Raw genomic sequence first — 22,005 nt, 5'->3', positions numbered from 1 at the left:
GCGAGGGCTCTGCTTCAAATGCGGAGAGCATTGGGGCCAAGGCCACCAATGCGCAGCTACGGTCCAACTCCACATCGTGGAAGAGCTGCTGGAACTTCTTCAAGCAGAAGTTCAAGATCGACAAGAGCAAGACGCTGATTCTGAGGATGAGCAGCTCATGTCGATTTCGAAGATGGCAACAACGGGTGAAACAACTCCTCGCATAGTCAGATTGTTGGGACACATTGAGGGTCGGGAAGTGTTGATACTGGTGGACTCCGGTAGTTCGCACAGTTTCATCAGCGAGCCGGTAGCAGAAGCGATGCAAGAGAAGGTGCAGCCAATGAGGCCAATTTCAGTGAAAATTGCCAATGGAGGACTGCTGCGCTGCTCTGGAATCATTCCAGCGTGTCGTTGGGACACACAGGGGCACACATTCTCTACTGATGTGCGTGTCCTGTCATTGGGGTGCTACGATATGGTCGTGGGGATGGATTGGCTGGAGCAGTGCGGTCCTATGCTGGTGGACTGGACAACAAAGCAACTTCAGTTTCAGAAAGAGGGCCAAACAGTGGTTCTCCAGGGTTTACACGCGAAGACCCAGCAAATTGAACCAGCCACCATGGATCAACTGCTGTATATGGAACAGTCCAACTCGATCGCACACGTGGTCGCCATCTGCATCACAGAAAAACAGAGTGAGGAGGAGCCAGTTCCCGCAGTTATCCAACATATCTTGGACAGTTTTTAGGTTGTTTTCGAGGAGCCTACAGGGCTGCCGGAGCATCGTGAATGGGATCACGCCATTCCATTGATAGAAGGGGCCAATCTGGTTAACATCAGAGCTTACCGATATACACCAGAGCAGAAGAACAAGATCGAAACACAGGTCAGGGAAATGCTTCGAGCGGGACTTATAACTCCCAGCACCAGTCCTTTTTCATCCCCAGTGCTGCTGGTCAAAAAGAAAGATCAAACATGGAGGTTTTGCATCGACTTCAGGCACCTTAATGCAATCATTGTAAAGAAAGTCTACCTCATGCCCATTATCGATGAACTGCTCGATGAGATTGCCGGCTCGTGTTGGTTCTCCAAGTTAGACCTGAGGACGAACCAGATACGACTTCTGCCAGAGGACGAACACAAGATGGCATTCACCACTCACTTGGGCCACTTCGAGTTCAAAGTGATGCCTTATGGTCTCGCTTATGCACCAGCAACATTCATGGGGGAATGCACGTGGTTCTCTCTCCGGTGCTTCGTAAAGGAGTGTTGGCGTTCATGGACGACATCCTTGTCCACACTAGCACCTTAGAAGCGCACTGTCAACTGTTGACGCAAGTTCTCCAGTTACTTGATAAATATGAGTTGAAGGCAAAGCTCTCCAAGTGCAGTTTTGCTCAACGCCGCATCAGTTACCTCGGGCATGTGATCAGCGAACAAGGAGTCTCTACCGATGACAGTATGATTCGGACAATTCAGCAATGGCCAGTGCCGCAGAACACCAAGGAGCTGCGTGGGTTCTTAGGACTCGCGGGATACTATCGCAAGTTCGTACGATTCTTCGGGGTCATCAGCAAGCCACTAACAGAACTTCTCAAGAAGAATACCATCTTTGCATGGACGCCAACGGCTAATGCGGCATTCCGCGCTCTCAAGCAAGCTCTGATAGCAGCTCCTGTTCTCGCTCTGCCAGACTTCCAAAAGCAGTTCGTCGTCGAGACAGGCGCGAGCATAACGGGAATTGGGGCCGTACTGATGCAAGAAAACCACCCAGAAACATGGGATTGTCTGCATACGAGAAAGAGTGCCTAGCGCTGTTGCTTGCTATCGACCACTGGTGACCGTATCTTCAGCACTCAGAGTTCATAGTACGCACTGATCAGAAGAGCCTGCTACACCTAACAGATCAAAGGCTCAACACCCCTATTCAGCAGCGGGCATTTACCAAACTGGTGGGGCTCCAATTCATCATCCAATACAAAGCAGGCCTCACCAACAAAGCAGCCGATACGCTGTCTCGACGAGGGCATGCAGATGACGGAGAAGTGGCAGCACTGTCCATTTGCAAACCAACTTGGTTGGAAGCTGTCAAGAACAGTTATCTGAACGATGCGGGCGTGGCAGCTAGAATGGAGAAGTTGGCCCTTTACCCCAACAGTGAACGGCAGTATACGATGAAGGACGGCATCTTACGATACAAAGGGCGTGTGTGGATTGGGAATGACGCCATGGTTCAGCAACACCTGATCAACTCTCTACACTCAAGCGCGGTGGGCGGACACTCAGGGTTCCACGCCACCACCTGGCAGGGAGACAGCCGGCGCATCCAAAGGCAACAAGGAAGCGGAATTGAAAGTGTGACCGCCTGGCATGTGGGCCAGGCCGTGAGCGTGTGTGTGTGGGTGAGGCCTGCGCGCCGTGTGGTTAAGTAGCGAGCAGCCACCAGAGGGTGGGCATCGAATATTCTACGGAACAAACCGGACCGAAGACAGAAGCTATTCTTCTCCTCTCGGCGATTCCCAGATCCCCTTCCCTGCTTCTCCAAATCCCTCTCCTTTCCACGAACCCTAGATCGAGGCCCATAACATGCTGCTGCTGCTGATGGTCCATGCCGGCCTACACGCCCCTGCGCGTCTCACCGGTGCCCAGCCATCGGCCAACGACATTCCCCGCGACCCCGCGGTTGAGCCGCCCTCGTCGATCCCTGGTCGCTTCAGCTCGCCTTGAGCAGTCTTCCGCCCGTGGTGACTCTGGAGTTTTGGCCAGCCTCTACCGTCTCCACCTCGTTCTCGTCGGGTCACGCACACTTCACATCACCCGCGGATCCCTCTGTTTCTTCGAGCGGGTCGTGAATCCTCAAAGCCATTGACCCGGACGCGACTCACCAACCCTCCGCGCCGGTTCACCCTGTTTTCAACGCCGAGTTCCACTGGTCACCACACCTCGAGCCGCCGTCCGTGTGCAAGTCGCCTCACACGTGTCCGGGCTGCCCCGGTTTCCATGCTCCTCCTGCTGACCACCCGGCGTCGCCGTGGTTGTCGTTCTTCGCCATGCGGTGTTGCAGATCTTCAGCTGCAACTGTGCCTTTGACAACCACGATCTGGCTTGCTCCGGCCGGCGCCGGTTCACCGCTGTTGCTCCCGTACCGGGTCATCTCTGCAAGCCTCACTTTTGAGCCGTCGCGCCGGCGGTGGCAGTTTTAGCCTGTTTCTTTTAAGATGTCAACACTTTCCACTCCAATGTCAAGTTCAAAGCACCAGTCCATCATACTATCAAAGAGAGACACGGGCAATAGGTTGAATCAAACACTGGTAATGTGGGAAGGAGACTAGTTTCCCTGAGCGCCTGCAGCCACGGGAGAATCCGAGCACCTCTGTTTGCTCGAAACCTCGCCCTTGCTCAGCATTGAGCCGCAGCGACCTTGCCAAATAGCCGGCCCCGCCTCCACTTCAACGCTGAATCACGCGGTTACACCCTACAACGGCGCAAGCCGCCGCGGTTACTGCACCTCACCTTCTCAGCTGAGGACTGGCCTCCGTCTCCGAGATGACCCGCCGGGTCGCCAAGAGAGATCCATAGCAGCGAGCCGGCCCACCATCAAAGCCGAGAGGAGATCAATGTCCAAGCTGATGCATTTTGTTGAAGGGGATGCGTCAAGTCAATCCGCAGCTGAATCAATCCAAGTCAGTACAATCCGTCTTGAGCCGGGCTCGCTCCGCCTTGGCCACGAGCCGCCGTTGCCCACACGCTTACCTCCGCAGAAGAAGGCGGTAGGACGCCACCTCAACCCAGTATGGCTCCGCTCAGCACCACTTTGCCGCGGCCTTCTCCGTAGGACCACTCCGTCTCAGTCGCCGCACCTTCTAATCTGTGCTACGGAGTTGTGCCAGTTCTGCTGCCCTCGCACTGCCTTGTACGAGCCGGTCCAAGTGCAGGCACACGTGACGGGAACGGTTTGACCAGTTTCCATGAGTCGCCACGCCTCCGCTCGTTGACCCGCATTTGCTGTTGCTCTCTTCCGAGCCGCCAGCTGCCTCCGATTCACAATACGCCGAGTGGCCTCAACAGAGTCGCCAGCCTCCAGCGGTTGAAAGAGAAGACCACGATCCAGACTCCTTGCTCTGAGCTGCCCTCGAGACGCCCTGTGTCAGCCGCCGGTACATCACACGGTCAGCCGCCGTTGAATCGCCGGCCCCGAGCCGTCCGGCTTCGGAGCGCCTGACGTTTCGGCTTCGTCTCAACCTCGCCATGCCTCACCTCGCGCTTAATCTGTCGCTTTACCTCTAAATCGCCGCACTAAACTGCCGTCCCGCTTTGCCGGGTCGTCCGTGGGCCGCTTTGCCACGGTCGTGTCTCCGCTCGTCCTCCGTTGGTGGTGAGAATCACCGTTCGCCGCAGACGCCGCCTCATTGTTTCGTCTCCGCGTTGCTCCACCACCAAACCGGCCACCTCCGCAATGGTCAGTCCGGTCGAGCTGCCCAGTGCCGTGAACCGCCCACCGCTGCGGGTCAAACGTCAGCTCCGCCAAGCCGTCTCTGCGCCGAGTCCAAGTCACCTCCGTGAAAACCGCCGCTGTGGGCCTGCCTTGACCCGCCGTCGATGCGTGGTCCGGTAACCCGAGCCGTGCCTGCAAGCCGCCGCGGACGCTCGCCCCAACGGTGGTCGGGGAGAGCCGCTGGCCGCCTTGCTACCCTTCACCTCAGGCCGGGTTCCGCCCAGCTCCGCCTGATGCCCCTGTGGTGCCGGTTCGCCTCGCGCCTCCACTTTTCTACTGAGACCTTGCGCCATGGCTGCGCCGAGCTGCTGCCTCCGCTTTGGCCTGGGGCTTCTCCTCTACTCCCACCTCTACCAGGTCGCCTCGCGCTCGTGTCCCTCTTGCCTGCTCGCCTGAAAGTGTTACTCGCTGTTGCCTAAAAAAAGAAGAAGGGGGGAAGGCAACCGTCCGCGTTCATCCGACAAAAAATACCAGGTGCTATCTTTTCTATATATTTTATCAGTACATTTTTATTCCTCTGAGCACCATTACACTGCCTAGTGTATTTTTATGTACAAGTAAAATTATTGTTATACTGTGGGTATAAAGCACGCACTGGCAACGTTCTATAACGGCGTTTTCCTTCGTGTCACATTCCCTAATGAACGGATGGCCAGTTCACGAGTCCGCACCGGTTTACAACATGGAGGACAACTTGCCCGTCTGCACCGGCCTATAATATCGCGGCTGACTCATCTATCTGCTCCTACGGCGGACTCACCCATGATTGATTTCCGCTTCACCATGGTGATCATCAACTCCGTCGTGGATAACAACTGGCCTGACGTATCAGGTGAAATCCATCCAGTATATTTTTATATTATATATTGCTTTCTTTAAAAAATCAATTACTCTGGGTTGCAAAGTTATCTAATGCGGGACCCTAAACCGCCATATTGGTGCAAATTTAAAGGCCGTCAAAAAATTTCCGGCTTAAAAAAGAAGGATTCGGTTTAAAATCCGGCTCAAGGCAAAGCTGTCTCCCACAAAACTTCGAAGCTCTCAATATCCGGTTGAAGAATTTCCGGTTCAAAAGAATAGTCTCTCGCAAGTTCGAGTTCTCAGGAAAAATTAAAGGGACCAAAGAGAGTTTGTTGCAAAAGCACAGCTCAAACATAGGTGCCCCTTGGGCACAACCCACAATAGCATTTGGGGGCTTCCTCTTCAAACGTAGGTCGTATTTGAACCAAAGAGAGCATAGATGTTGGTACCCTCTTGATTGGCGCAATGCCAAACCCACCAGGGGGCTTCTTGATCATATTGGAATCATAGCTTAACCCCTTTTGGGCCCGACTTTGATCGTATTTGAATTAGAGTCGTTAAAAAACTCTCAAGGTCATTTGGGGTCTTCCTGTTTAAACATAGGTCGTATTCGAACTAAAGAGAACATAGCTGTCGGTACCCTCTTGATCGTGCCACGCCAAAAACACTAGGGGGCTTCCCGATCGTATCCGAATCCTAGCTTAACCCCTTTTGGTCCGGTTTACTGATCGTATTTGAATCAGAAGCCTCGCTTTTTTCTCTTTGTTTGACTTATGTTTTTTGAAAACAGTCTTTTGGGTTTGTCTTGATACTTTTTGTTCATATCTGAAGCATATATGTGGTTTCGATTAACCCTTCTTAACTTTGGATGATAAGTCGCCATCATATGACAGTCCTAAACATTTGGAAGTTTTGGCTTCTAAAGATTGGTTTATCACCCTTACTGCACAGGTATCCTAAACCGGCAGTACGATTCAATATCACAGGAACCGGTTTTACAAACCGGATTATATTATTCAAATCTTTAATAGCCAACATGGCTGGATTTTTATTATGGTTATCAGTAGCCAATATTTTGATGGAGGTCTTCAAAGACGCTTCAGCGCAATGGTTATTATTTTATTAATGGACATGATTTATTTTTACAATGGAGGGAATAGTCCCGAGTCGCTGCAGGCTTACCACCCGGCACTTGGGGGCTACATTATTCAAATTGAGATTACATCAAATATGCAAGTCCCATGTCACTGCCAGCATGCACCATGGCACTTGGGGGCTAATGTAAAGTCATTTTTTGATCAACATATTGAAGACCCGACTCATCCCATTGTAATGAGTCGGCCCTTGGGGCTACCAATTGCACCTGTCAAAAATTCAAGGTACACAAGCCTCAGTCCATTATATTGAAAGATCCACTACTCAGTTGGTACAGTACAAAAGTCTTAATCTTATGGACCTGGGTTCAAGCCCGATGGTGGAGATTACATCATATGATGTTATAATCAATGAATTATATACAAAGTCCTAGCTCAGTATTATCTTACTGAGCCGGCCCTTGTGGGGTACACGTTGCTGCTCAAGTCTACATGATCATATTTACAAAGTCCCTGCTCATTATTGCATAATGACCCGGCCCTTGGGGGCTACAAGTGATATGAATATAATGGAGATCTACATCTTCAAGCCGGCTGAAAATCAGATGAGTATATCAAGGCCAATATTCATCACAATATTTTTCTGTGAGAAACCAATGTCAGCAAATTGATTATGAAGCTGGTATATTGACTCGGACTACCCACAAGAAGGAAATGACAAGGACTTAAGGATGATCAGGTGCCGGCTGATACGTCTCCGTCATATCTACTTTTCCAAACACTTTTGCCCTTGTTTTGGACTCTAACTTGCATGATTTTAATGGAACTAACCCGGACTGACGCTGTTTTTAGAATAATTGCCATGGTGTTATTTTTGTGTAGAAAAATAATCTCGGAATGACCTAAAACTTCACGGAGATTATTTTTGGAAATAATAAAAAAATACTGGCGAAAGAATCAAGGCCAGGGGCCCACACCTTGTCCACGAGGGTGGGAGGCGCGCCTGCCCCCCTGGGCGCACCCCCTGCCTCGTGGGCCTCCTGGAGCTCCACCGACCTCAACTCCAACTCTATATATTCACGTTCGGGGAGAAAAAAATCAGAGAGAAGGATTCATCGCGTTTTACGATACAGAGCCGCCGCCAAGCCCTAATCTCTCTCGGGAGGGCTGATCTGAAGTCCGTAAAAGTTTGTAAAAGTTTTTTTATCACTTTCAGTTTATCAACTGGATTGCTTGAGGACAAGCAAAGGTTTAAGCTTGGGGAGTTGATACGTCTCTGTCGTATCTACTTTTCCAAACACTTTTTCCCTTGTTTTGGACTCTAACTTGAATGATTTGAATGGAACTAACTTGGACTGACGCTGTTTTCAGCAGAATTGCCATGGTGTTATTTTTGTGCAGAAACATAAGTTCTCAGAATGACCTGAAACTTCACGGAGATTATTTTGGAAATAATAAAAAAATACCGGCTAAAGAATCAAGGCCAGGGGGCCCACACCCTGTCCACGACGGTGAGAGGCGCGCCTGCCCCACTTGCGCGCGCCCCCTACCTTGTGGGCCCCCCGGAGCTCCACCAACTTCAACTCCAACTCTATATATTCACGTTCGTGGAGAAAAAAATCAGAGAGAAGGATTCATTGCCTTTTATGATACGGAGCCGCCGCCAAGCCCTAATCTCTCTTGGGAGGGTTGTTCTAGTGTCCGTTCGGGGCTCCGGAGAGGGGAATCCGTCGCCATCGTCATCATCAACCATCCTCCATCACCAATTTCATGATGCTCACCGCGGTGCATGAGTAATTCCATCGTAGGCTTGCTGGACGGTGATGGGTTGGATGAGATTTATCATGTAATCGAGTTAGTTTTATTAGGGTTTGATCCCTAGTATCCATTATGTTCCGAGATTGATGTTGCTATGACTTTGCTATGCTTAATGCTTGTCACTAGGGACCGAGTGCCATGATTTCAGATCTGAACCTATTATGTTTTCATGAATACATGTGAGTTCTTGATCCTATCTTGCAAGTCTATAGTCACCTACTGTGTGTTATGATCCGGCAACCCCGAAGTGACAATAATCGGGACCAGTCCCGGTGATGACCATAGTTTGAGGAGTTCATGTATTCACTATGTATTAATGCTTTGGTCTGGTACTCTATTAAAAGGAGGCCTTAATATCCCTTAGTTTCCAATAGGACCACGCTGCCACGGGAGGGTAGGACAAAAGATGGCATGCAAGTTCTTTTCCATAAGCACGTATGACTATATTCGGAATACATGCCTACATTACATTGATGAATTGGGGCTAGTTCTGTGTCACCCTATGTTATAACTGTTGCATGAATAATCGCATCCGGCATAATTCTCCATCACCGATCCAATGCCTACGAGCTTTTCACATATTGCTCTTCACTTAGTTACTTTACTGTCGCCACTGTTACAATCACTACAATACTGCTACTGTTACTTTTGCTACCGTTACCGTTACTTCCATACTACTTTGCTACTAAATACTTTGCTGCAGATATTAAGTTATCCAGGTGTGCTCGAATTGACAACTCAACTGCTAATACTTGAGAATATTCTTTGGCTCCCCTTGTGTCGAATCAATAAATTTGGGTTGAATACTTTACCCTTGAAAACTTTTGCGATCCCCTATACTTGTAGGTTATCAAGACTATTTTCTGGCGCCGTTGCCGGGGAGCATAGCTCTATTCTTTGCTAGCCAATGCTTAGATGAGTTTGCGAGCCAATGCTTAGATGAGTTTGATAGTTTTATGGTTAAGCAAGAAGATTTCAATGCTTATTTTGGTAGACAATTAAAACTCAATGCTTATATGATTGAACACTTGAGTGATTATATGTCTAGAGTTAAAGGTGAACTTAAAATCATTAGTAAACATGCTTCTATGGTTACCACTCAAGTAGAACAAGTACTTAAAGTGCAGAATGACTTGCTCAATGAATTAAATAATAAGAAGAATGATAATGCTATTAGAGTTGTGACTAGAGGGGGTAGAATGACTCAGGAACCTTCGTATCCTAAGGGCCACCCTAAGAGAATTGAGCAAGATTCTCAGAGAACTAATCTAGATGCACCTAGTCCTTCTAAAAAGAAGAAAAATAAAAATGATAGGACTTTGCATGCTTCTAGTGAACTTGTTATTGACACACCTGATAATCCCAATGATATTTCTATTTCTGATGCTAAAACACAATCTGGTAATGAACATGAACCTAGCGATAATGTTAATGATGATGTTCATGTTGATGCTCAACGTAGTAATGACAATGATGTAGAGATTGAACCTGCTATTGATCTTGATAACCCACAATCAAAGAATCAACATTATGATAAGAGAGACTTTGTTGCTAGGAAGCACGGTAAGGAAAGAGAACCATGGGTTCAGAAACCCATGCCTTTTCCTCCTTATCCATCCAAGAAAAAGGATGATGAGGATTTTGAGCGCTTTGCTGAAATGATTAGGCCTATCTCTTTGCGTATGCATTTGACTGATATGCTCAAAATGAATCCTTATGCTAAGTATATGAAAGATATTGTTACTAATAAGAGAAAGATACCGGAAGCTGAAATTTCCACCATGCTTGCTAATTATACTTTTAAGGGTGGAATACCTAAGAAACTAGGAGATCCAGGAGTACCCACTATACCATGCTCCATTAAAATAAATTATGTTAGAACTACTTTATGTGATCTTGGAGATGGTGTTAGTGTTATGCCTCTGTCTTTATATCGTAGACTTGATTTGAATAAGTTGACACCTACTGAAATATCTTTGCAAATGGCCGAGAAATCAACTTCTATACCTGTCGGTATTTGTGAGGATGTGCCTGTTGTGGTTGCAAACGTTACTATTTTAACAAACTTTGTTATTCTTGATATTCCCGAGGACGATAGTATGTCTATTATTCTTGGAAGACTCTTTTTGGATACTGCAGGGGCAGTTATTGATTGCAACAAAGGCAATGTCACTTTTCATGTTAATGTTAATGAGCATACGGTACACTTTCCAAGGAAACAACCTCAAGTGCATAGTATAAATTCTATTAGAAAAATTCCATCGATTATTTTTGGAGGTTTTGAATTTCCTCTTTCTACTGTCAAGAAGAGATATGATATTCTTATTATTGGAGACGTGCATATCCCCGTTGAGGTAACATAGTATTATTCGAAATTTCTCCGGTTCCATGTTATTCTGAATCAGTTTGTTAACAAGACTTGATCAACCTTGTTAGTGGATTCCTTTTGATGAGCATGAGATGGATGAAGTTAGAAAGCACAACCGTCTGTACCCTTCTTTTACTTTTTGTAATTGAGATTAAATAAAGAAAAAATAGTATTTTCTGTGAGTTCTCTGATTTATCCGTGCAATAAAAAATACCCCGAAAATAAAAGTTCTCCAAATGCCCCGAAATTGAAATATGGTTTTTTCTGGAATATTTGAGAATATTTGGCACTGAGAACACAGCAGGGGGAGCAAGCACCTGGCCACGAGGGTCCAGGGCACGCACACACCCCCTGGGCGCGCCCCCTACCTCGTGGGCCCATGGTGGCTCCCCTCCACTTATTCCAGCCACCACACACTCTTTCCTCCCAAAAAAATCACCAACCAGCTCAAGCACGAGTTCTAGCTCATTTTGCTGCCATTTTTGATCTCCTAGATCAAAGCTCCACTCACAAAACTGCTTTGGCGGATTTTTCTTTGGTATGTGACTCCTCCAATGGTCCAATTAGTTTTTGTTCTAGTGCTTTATTCATTGCAAATTTTTGCTGCTTAGGTGACCCTGTTCTTGAGCTTGCATTTCAAATTTATATGGTCCCAAGTAGTTCTAATTCATGATATAGTCTCTAGGCACTTGTGGGAGTAGTTACTATTAATTTTGTTGAGTTTGGTTCACTTTTATTTTGAGTTACTAAAAATTTCAGAAATTGATGAAGAGATTTTTGAGGGGTTCTTCGAGCCGAAGCTCGAAGGATAAGCAAAGTGAAGAAGACAAGAGGCCCAAATATAATCTCCCTCGCACCGCGGAGGTTTGGCCGTGTGAATGGCCTTGTGATGATTTCTTGAGAGCATCCGGGATTTATGATGATTTTTATGAGTTAGCTGAGAATGCAGGCCTCACCGACTTCCTCTGCGACCAACGCGGACAGTATCTCCTACTCACTAATATTTTTGTGCAAAATTTTCATTGCCATGCTAGGAGGTCAGCACCTTCGCTGGATTTCCATTTATATGATGAGTATAAGGAGATGCCCCTCTATGAATTTTGTGAGATTTGCAAGTTTCCCTTTTCGGGCAGCGTAGAGGAACCACATCGTAACGATGTGGAGGGGTTTATCGATACAATTGCTGTAGGGAGACTAGGAAGGTTTCCCATGCAAGAAATACTAGCATACATTTTCCTGTTATACGTTACTTTGCAATATTTGCTAGTAGATGCTTAATTGGTCATGGAAACTGTGGCAACCTAAGTGCCCCTAATATTGTTATTTTGTGCCATGCCTTGTTCCGTGATGACACATTTAGTATGGGCGCTATTGTTGCAAAGCGGTTAAATCTTAACCGTACTAAGGGCCCCATCTTGGGAGGTATCTTCGCCTCGCACCTCGCTGCACATTTTAACATACCTATTAGACATTATGAGAAAGAAGAAAAGTTGCTGCCTCCTGTTTTTCTAGACTATAAGAGTATGGTAGCACATGAGTTTATCATTAAGAATAAGGAAAAGATGCTTAAGTACAAGCTGATATTTGATAAAAATCACCCTGAGACTATTACTTGCCTGCTCCTTCCTTGTTTGACTTATCTACAGGCAAGTACCTTGTTCCGCCGGAGGCCATTCACGCCTACCGAAACCCCACACCAGCTACAGAGCTAGATCCGGAACCACAATTTGTTCCTTCACGCCAGTTTGTTTACCAGTGGGACCCGGAGGAGATTGCCAACCAGTGGCAACCAGAGGCTCCTTCTCAGTATGACCCCAACTACAACTATGGATATCCGCTAGGCCAGCCGTGGCAATAGACCAACTTAGGCCAAAAGCCTAAGCTTGGGGGAGTACGTATTTCTCACCGACATTACATTCATATTCACACGCTCATGCTAGTTGTCGGTGCTCATACTTTTTCACTGTAATATCCATGCTAGTTTATTTTCTTTTTATGCTTTCTTCTTGTGTGTTTGAAAAACCTTAAGAAAAACCAAAAAAATTAGTTGTGGCTTTTAGCTAGTTTACTTTCTTGCTTGTAGTAGTATTAATTAAAAGGAAAACCCAAAAAGATGTCTCGTTCTTCTTTTGCTTGTTGGGAGCTTTCCCGTGTAAATAGTTTTATTTCTTTTCTTTTCTTTGGGGGTCGATAGGAGATGACCATAATGAAAATGTTGAAGTGGCTCTTATATACATTATTTTTGATTTAACCAAGATCCCATATTGTCTTGTCTTCTCCTGTTTATGAATGCCCCTGCAGATTCCAGATTAGTCCAATGCACGTTCACTATTATTATTATCATCGTTCGGTCGTGCAAGTGAAAGGCAATTATGACGATATATGATGAACTGATTGAGATGAGAGAAGGTGGTATGAACTCGACCTCTCTTGCTTTTGTAAATATGATTAGTTCATCGTTCCTGATTCAGCCTATTATGAATAAACATGTTTGCAATGACAATTAGATATTATAGTTGCTTATGCCATGCTTAATTAGCTAGGAGCTTATAATGGTTTACCTTGCGTGCCAACATGCTATTAAAATGATTGTGATGTGGTATAGTAGGGTGGTATCATCCTTTGAATGATTCAAGTGACTTGACTTGGCACATGTTCACACATGTAGTTGAAACAAATCAACATAGCCTCCATGATATTTATGTTCATGGTGGATTATATACTACTCATGCTTGCACTCAATGTTTATTAATTTTAATGCATGTTCATGACTTTTGTCGCTCTCTAGCTGGTCACTTCCCAGTATTTTTCTAGGCTTCACTTGTACTAAGCAGGAATACTGCTTGTGCATCCAATCCCTTAAACACCAAAGTTATTCCATATGAGTCCACCATACCTTCCTATATGCGGTATCTACCTGCCGTTCCAAGTAAATTTGTATGTGCCAAACTCTAAACCTTCAAATGAGATTCTGTTTTGTATGCTCGAATAGCTCATGTATCAACTAGGGCTGTCTATATCTTCCATGCTAGCCGGGTTATTCTCAAGAGGAGTGGACTCCGCTCCTCACTCACGAGAAAATGGCTGGTCACCGGGATGCCCAGTCCCATTCTTTGAACAAATCAAATCAAAATAATTGCAAACAAAACTCCCCCAGGATTGTTGTTAGTTGAAGACACCAGTTGTTTTGGACAAGCCATGCACTGATGTTCGTTGGTGGAGGGGTGTATAAACTTTACCATTCTGTTTGGGAACCACCTATAATGTGTGTAGCATGGAAGATATCGAGATCTCTCGGTTGTTATGTTGACAATGAAAGTATGCCGCTCAAAATATTATTTATCACTATTTCAAAACCAAGCTCCGATACCTCTACAAATCCCCGCTTCCCTCTGCGAAGGGCCTATCTATTTACATTTATGTTGAGTCATCACCCTCTTATTAAAAAGCACCAGTTGGAGAGCGCCGCTGTCATTTGCACCCATTACTATTAATTTATGTTGCGTATGACTATGACTGGATCTCTTTTACCATGAATTACAATGTTTAGTTAGTCCTTGATCTTTAAGGGTGCTCTGCATTTATGTTTTGCGGTATCAGAAAGGGCTAGCGAGATACCATCTTGTTATATCATATTATGATTGTTTTGAGAAAGTGTTGTCATCCGAGATTTATTATTATTGCTCGCTAGTTGATTATGCCATCGATATGAGTAAACATGAAACCTAAGTGTTATTGTGAATATGGTTAGTCATAATCTTTTCTGAAAACTTGAATGCTGGCTTTACATATTTACAACAACAAGAGCAAACAGAGTTTGTAAAAGTTTTTCTTTATCACTTTCAGTTTATCAACTGGATTGCTTGAGGACAAGCAAAGGTTTAAGCTTGGGGAGTTGATACGTCTCTGTCGTATCTACTTTTCCAAACACTTTTTCCCTTGTTTTGGACTCTAACTTGAATGATTTGAATGGAACTAACTCAGACTGACGCTGTTTTCAGCAGAATTGCCATGGTGTTATTTTTGTGCAGAAACATAAGTTCTCGGAATGACCTGAAACTTCACGGAGATTATTTTGGAAATAATAAAAAAATACTGGCGAAAGAATCAAGGCCAGGGGGCCCACACCCTGTCCACGAGGGTGAGAGGCGCGCCTGCCCCACTTGGGCGCGCCCCCCTACCTTGTGGGCTCCCCGGAGCTCCACCAACTTCAACTCCAACTCTATATATTCACGTTCGTGGAGAAAAAAATCAGAGAGAAGGATTCATTGCCTTTTATGATACGGAGCCGCCGCCAAGCCCTAATCTCTCTTGGGAGGGTTGTTCTGGTGTCCGTTCGGGGCTCCGGAGAGGGGAATCCGTCGCCATCGTCATCATCAACCATCCTCCATCCCCAATTTCATGGCTCACCGCCGTGCGTGAGTAATTCCATCGTAGGCTTGCTGGACGGTGATGGGTTGGATGAGATTTACATGTAATCGAGTTAGTTTTGTTAGGGATTGATCCCTAGTATCCATTATCTTCTGAGATTGTTGTTGCTATGACTTTGCTATGCTCAATGCTTGTCACTAGGGCCCGAGTGCCATGATTTCAGATCTGAACCTATTACGTTTTCATGAATATATGTGAGTTCTTGATCTTATCTTGCAAGTCTATAGTCACCTACTATGTGTGATGATCCGGCAACCCTGAAGTGACAATAATCGGGACCACTCCCGGTGATGACCATAGTTTGAGGAGTTCATGTATTCACTATGTGTTAATGCTTTGGTCCGGTACTCTATTAAAAGGAGGCCTTAATATCCCTTAGTTTCCAATAGGACCCCGCTGCCATGGGAGGGTAGGACAAAATATGTCATGCAAGTTCCTTTCCATAAGCACGTATGACTATATTCGGAATACATGCCTACATTACATTGATGAATTGGAGCTAGTTCTGTGTCACCCTATGTTATAACTGTTGCATGAATAATCTCATCCGACATAATTCGCCATCACCGATCCAATGCCTATGAGCTTTTCACATATTGCTCTTCGCTTAGTTACTTTACCGTTGCCACTGTTACAATCACTACAATACTGCTACTGTTACTTTTGCTACCGTTACCGTTACTTCCATACTACTTTGCTACTAAATACTTTGCTGCAGATATTGAGTTATCTAGTTGTGGTTGAATTGACAACTCAATTTCTAATACTTGAGAATATTCTTTGGCTCCCCTTGTGTTGAATTAATAAATTTGGTTTGAATACTTTACCCTCGAAAACTGTTGCGATCCCCTATACTTGTGGGTTATCACCGGCTTACAAGGGTTCTTAACCCAGAGCATAATTTGTCAAAATTGTTCTTGTGTTGGTTTTACAAGATCAGTTTAACATGGATGAATCCAAATTAAACTGGGGGCTAATGGCGGGGATATACCCCGCGCTGTGACCCGGCCGGAGATATGACCCGGCAGGGACTTGATGTTTCATTGGTGACCCGGCAGACTATAAGCCGGCGGGAACAGTTAAGGAGGTTAAGCTGGCGGGACCAAACCAGACCGATAATTCGAAGAGAAATACAAAGATATCAAATCATGCATATAAGAATTGAGATAAGATTCAAATAATATTCATAGATAAGCTGATCATAAATCCACAATTCATCGAATCTCGACAAACACATCGCAAAAGAAGATTACGTCGGATATATCTCCAAGAACATCGAGGAGAACATGGCATTGATAATTAAAGAGAGAGAAGAAGCTATCTAGCTACTAGCTATGGACACGTAGGTCTGAGGTAAACTACTCACGCTTCATCGGAAGGGCAATAGAGTTGATGTAGATGCCCTCCATGATTGAATTCCCCTCCGGCAGGATGCCAGAAAAGGCCCCTAGATGGGACCTCATGGGAACAAAAGTTTGCGGCGGTGGAAAAGGCCCCTAGTGGATGCTTCTGGTGGTTCTGGAATATATGTGAATATATAGGAGGAAGAGCTAGGTCAGGAAGTCACCGAGGGGCCCACAAGGTAGGGGGGCGCGCCCTCCACCCTTGTCGCTGCGTCGTGGCTCTTCTGACTTCTACTCCAAGTCCCCTGGGTGTCTTCTGGTCCAAGAAAAATTATCTTGAGGTTTTATTCCGTTTGGACTCTGTTTAATATTCTTTTTTGAGAAGCTCAAAAACAAGGAAAAACAGAAACTGGGACCGGGCTCTAGGTTAATAGGTTAGTCCCGAAAATAATATAAAATAGCATATTAATGCATATAAAACATCCAAAACAGATAATACAATAACATGGAACAATAAAAAATTATAGATATGTTGGAGACGTATCAAGCATCCCAAGCTCAACTCCTGCTCGTCCTCGATTAGTTAAATGATAAAAACGTAATTTTTGATGTGGAATGCTACCTAACATATTTATCCATGTAATTTTCTTCATTATGGCATGAATGTTCAGATCGATAAGATTCAAACAAAAGTTTAATATGGACATAAAAACAATAATACTTCCAGCATACTAATAAAGCAATCACGTCTTCTCAAAATAACATGGCCAAAGAAAGCTATCCCTACAAAATCATATCGTCTTGCTATGCTCCATCTTCGTCACACAAAGTATTAAATCATGCACAACCCCGATGACAAGCGAAGCAATTGTTTCATACTTCTATGTTCTCAAACTTTTCCAACTTTCATGCAATACATGAGAGTGAGCCATGGACATAACACTATAAGTGGAATAGAATATGGTGGTTGTGGACAAGACAAAAAGAAGGAGATAGTCTCACATCGACTACACGTATCAGCGGGCGATGGAGATGCCCATCAATAGATATCAATGTGAGTGAGTAGGGATTGCCATGTAGCGGATGCACTAGAGCTATAAGTTTATGAAAGCTCAAAAAGAAACTAAGTGGGTGTGCATCCAACTCGCTTGCTCACGAAGACCTAGGAAAATTTGAGGAAGCGCATCATTGGAATATACAAGAGTTCTATAATGAAAAATTCCCACTAGTATATGAAAGTGACAACATAGGAGACTCTCTATAATGAAGATCATGGTGCTACTTTGAAGCACAAGTGTGGAAAAATGATAGAACATTGCCCCTTCTCTCTTTTCTCTCATTTTTTATTGGTGGGCTTCTTGGCCTCTTTTATTTTTCGTAAAGTCCAGAGACTCATCCCAACTTGTGAGGGAATCATAGCTTCCATCATCCTTTCCTCACATGGGACAATGCTCTAATAATGATGATCATCACACTTTTATTTACTTACAACTCAAGCATTACAACTTGATACTTGGAACAAAATATGACTCTATATGAATGCCTCCAGTGGTGTACCGGGATGTGCAATGATTCAAGAGTGACATGTATGAAAATTATGAACGGTGGCTTTGCCACAAATACTATGTCAGCTACATGATCATGCAAAGCAATATCATAATGATGGAACGTGTCATAGTAAAACGGAATGGTGGAATTTGCATGGCAATATATCTCGGAATGGCTATGGAATTGCCATAATAGGTAGGTATGGTGGCTGTTTTGAGAAAGGTAATAGGTGGGTGTATGGCACCGGCGAAAGTTGCGTGGTACTATAGAGGCTAGCAATCGTGGAAGGGTGAGAGTGCACATAATCCGTGGACTCGACATTAGACATAAAGAACTCACATACTTATTGCAGAAATCTATTAGTCATCGAAACAAAGTACTACGCGCATGCTCTCAGGGGGATAGATTTGTAGGAAAAGACCAACGCTCGTCCTCGACCGACACTCATAAGGAAGACAATCAATAAATAGATCATGCTCCGACTTCATCACATAACGGTTCACCATACGTGCATGCTACGGGAATCACAAACTTTAACACAAGTATTTGTACAATCCACAATTACTCACTAGCATGACTCTAATATCACCATCTTTATATCTCAAAACAATCATAAGGAATCAAACTTCTCATAGTATTCAATGCACTTTATATGAAAGTTTTTATTATATCCCTCTTGGATGCCTATCATATTAGGACTAAATTCATAACCAAAGCAAATTACCATGTTGTTTAGAGAGACTCTCAAAATAATATAAGTGAAGCATGAGAGTTCAGTAATTTCTACAAAATAAAGCCACCACCGTGCTCTAAAAAGATATAAGTGAAGCACTAGAGCAAAATTGCCTAGCTCAAATGATATAAGTGAAGCTCATAGGGTATTTCCATGCGTGTCCCTCTCAAAAGGTGTGTATAGAAAGTATGATTGGGGCAAACTAAAAACTAAATGCTCATATCATACAAGACGCTCCAAGCAAAACACATATCATGTGGTGAATAAAAATATAGCGTTAAGTAAATTTAATGAAAGACGAAAAAGAATGAGGGGATGCCATCCGGGGCATCCCCAAGCTTGGGCTCTCGGTTGTCCTTGAATATTACCTTGGGGTGCCTTAGGCATCCCAAGGCTTAGGCTCTTGCCACCTTATTCCATAGTCCATCAAATCTTTACCCAAAACTTGAAAAGTTCACAACACAAAACTCAACAGTGGTACTGTTGTGAATTCATCCTTTATTTATATTCGTGAAATTTCTACTGTATTCCAACTTTTCTATGGTTCATGCCCCCTGATACTACCCATAGATTCATCAAAATAAGCAAACAACACATAGAAACCAGAATCTTCCAAAAAGAGAACAGTCTATAGCAATCTGTAGACTTTGAATACTTCTTTACCTCCAAAACTTCTGAAGAATTAGGACAACCTGGGAAATTTGTGTATTAATCTTCTGCAAAAAGAATTAGTATTTTATCACGCTTCTGTTAAAAATGAAAATTATTTTCCTAGGCGCAAAAGTTTCTGTTTTTCAGCAAGATCAAATCAACTATCACTGTAAGCCATCCCAAAGGTCTTACTTGGCATAAACACTAATTAAAACACAAAGACACATCTAACCAGAGGCTAGATGAATTATTTATTAAAAACAGAACCAAAAAGGCAAGAACAAAAATAAAATTGGGTTGCCTCCCAATAAGTGCTATTGTTTAACACCCTTAGCTAGGAATAAAAACACATAGATCTAGGTGTTATCATCTTTGGTATGCAATCCATAAGTAGCTCTCATAATAGTTCATAAGGAAACTTATTTTTCTTTCTAGGAAAGTGTTCCATGCCTATCCTTAATGGAAATTGAAATCTAATGATTCCTTCTTTCATATCAATAATAGCACCAATCGTTCTAAAGAAAGGTCTACCAAGAATAAGAGGACATGTAGGATTGCAATCTATATCAAGAACAATGAAATCTACCGGCACATAATTCCAATTTAAAACAATAAGAACATAGGTTTCTTAATAGTGGAATCCACAAGTTTTTGGAATCCACAAGATGCAAATTTAAAGAACAATCATCAAATTCACGAAATACTAACACATCACATAAAGTTTTTGGAATCATGGAAACGCTAGCACCCAAATCCCACAAAGCATGGCCCTCATAATCTTTAATCTTAATCTTAATAGTAGGTTCCCACTCATCATAAAGTTTTCTAGGGATAGAAGCTTCCAATTCAAGCTTTTCTTCAAAAGATTTCATCATAGCATCAACGATATGTTTAGTAAAAGCTTTATTTTGATTAGAAGCATGAGGATAATTCAACATGGATTGCAACAAGGAAATACAATAAATTGAAGAACAATTATCATAATTAAATACCTTGAAATCCAAAAGAGTGGGTTCATCGCTACATAAAGATTTGACCTCTCCGATCCCACTTTTATCAATTTTTGCATCTAGATCTATAAACTCCAAATCATTGGGATGCCTTTTAACTACAGTTGACTCATCTCCAGTACCATATTTGTCAAGATTTACATTATAAAACAAAGATTCAATAGGAGTCACATCAATCACTTTGAGATCTTCATCATTATTTTCACAAAAACTAGAAGAACACGCTTTTACAAACCAATCTCTCTTAGCACGCATCTTAGCGGTTCTTTCTTTGCACTCATCAATGGAAATTCTCATAGTTGTTATATATTCATTAATATCATGCTTGGGTGCAATAGATTTGATTTTCAAAGAATCAATCTCAAGAGAAATTCTATCAACGTTCCAAGCCAAATCATCAATCTTAAGCAATTTTTCTTCAACCAAAGCATTGAAATTATTTCTTCGGAGGGAATCTTATTGTAATTTCCATAAGAATTGTTGTAGGAATTACCATAATTATTAGAGGAATTACTAGGTAACGGCCTAGGATTAAAATTATCTCTATACGCGTTATTACCAAAATTGTTCCTACCAACAAAATTCATATCCATAGATTCATTATTATTTTCAATCAAAGTGGACAAAGGCATATAATTAGGATCAATAGAAGCACTCTTGCTAGCAAAAAATTTCATAAGCTCATCCATCTTTCCACTCAAATCATTAATCTCTTCAATCACATCCACTTTTTTACGAGTGATCTTTCGGTATGCCATTGAGAATAATTAACCATAATATTATGTAGGAGTTTAGTAGCTTCTCCTAAAGTAATTCCCATAAAAGTACCCCCCGCGGCCGAATCTAAAGATTTCTAGAAGCAAAATTCAATCCGTCACAAAAAATTTGTATGATCATAGACAAATTTAAATCATGAGTAGGGCAATTTCGTAACATGAATTTCATCCTCTCCCAAGATTGTGCAACATGTTCATGATAAAGTTTCTTAAAATTCGTAATATTGTTCCTAAGTGATATGATCTTAGCGGGAGGAGAAGACTTGGAAATAAAAGCATCTTTACACTTATTCCATGAATCAATACTATTTTCAGGCAAAGATGAAAACCAAGTTTTAGCACGATCTCATAGTGAGAACGGAAATAGCTTCAATTTAACAATATCATTATCCACATCTTTATTCTTTTGCATATCACACAAATCAACGGAATTATTTAGATGGGATGCGACACCTTCGCTAGGAACGCCAGAAAATTGATCTTTCACAACAAGATTCAGCAAAGCGGCGTTAATTTCATAAGATTCAGCACTAGTGGCAGGAGCATTTGGAGTACTACTAAAATCATTATTATTGGTATTGGAAAAGTCACACAATTTGGTATTCTCTTGAGCCATCGTGACAAAGTAAGCAATCTAACACACGGGCAAACAAACAGGAAACAAAAAGACGAACGGAAGAAGGGCGAATAAAAAGGAAAATATTTTCGAAAATTGTTTTAGAAGTGGGGGAGAGAAAAATGAGAGGCGAATGACGAATAATGTAATGCAAGAGATGAGAGTTTATGATGGGTAATTGGTAGGCTTGACGTAGATCTCCCTGGCAACGGCGCCAAAAATTCTTCCTGCTACTTCTTGAGCTAGCATTCGTTTTAACCTTCAAGAGGAAAGGGTGATGCAGCACTGTAGAGATAAGTATTTCCCTCAGTTAAGAAGCAAGGTATCAATCCAGTAGGA

General features: G+C 43.4%; 1 protein-coding gene across 1 annotated transcript; it reads left to right on the top strand.

The window, feature by feature from the left end:
• Positions 1-1,260: 1,260 nt before the first annotated feature.
• Positions 1,261-1,794, top strand: LOC109774381 (uncharacterized mitochondrial protein AtMg00860-like). The gene has a single exon (XM_020326465.1). The coding sequence runs from the start codon at positions 1,261-1,263 to the stop codon at positions 1,792-1,794; it is 534 nt and encodes a 177-aa protein (XP_020182054.1).
• Positions 1,795-22,005: the final 20,211 nt, after the last annotated feature.

The sequence above is a fragment of the Aegilops tauschii genome, chromosome 2, assembly GCF_002575655.3.
Source record: "Aegilops tauschii subsp. strangulata cultivar AL8/78 chromosome 2, Aet v6.0, whole genome shotgun sequence".
Lineage (NCBI taxonomy): Eukaryota > Viridiplantae > Streptophyta > Magnoliopsida > Poales > Poaceae > Aegilops > Aegilops tauschii.
The sequence above is the reverse complement of the archived record's forward strand: the minus strand, read 5'-3'. Positions and strand labels throughout refer to the sequence as shown.

Excerpts from the sequence above, each read along its gene's own strand:
- LOC109774381 (XM_020326465.1), top strand. The coding sequence starts at position 1,261 with ATGGACGACATCCTTGTCCACACTAGCACCTTAGAAGCGCACTGTCAA.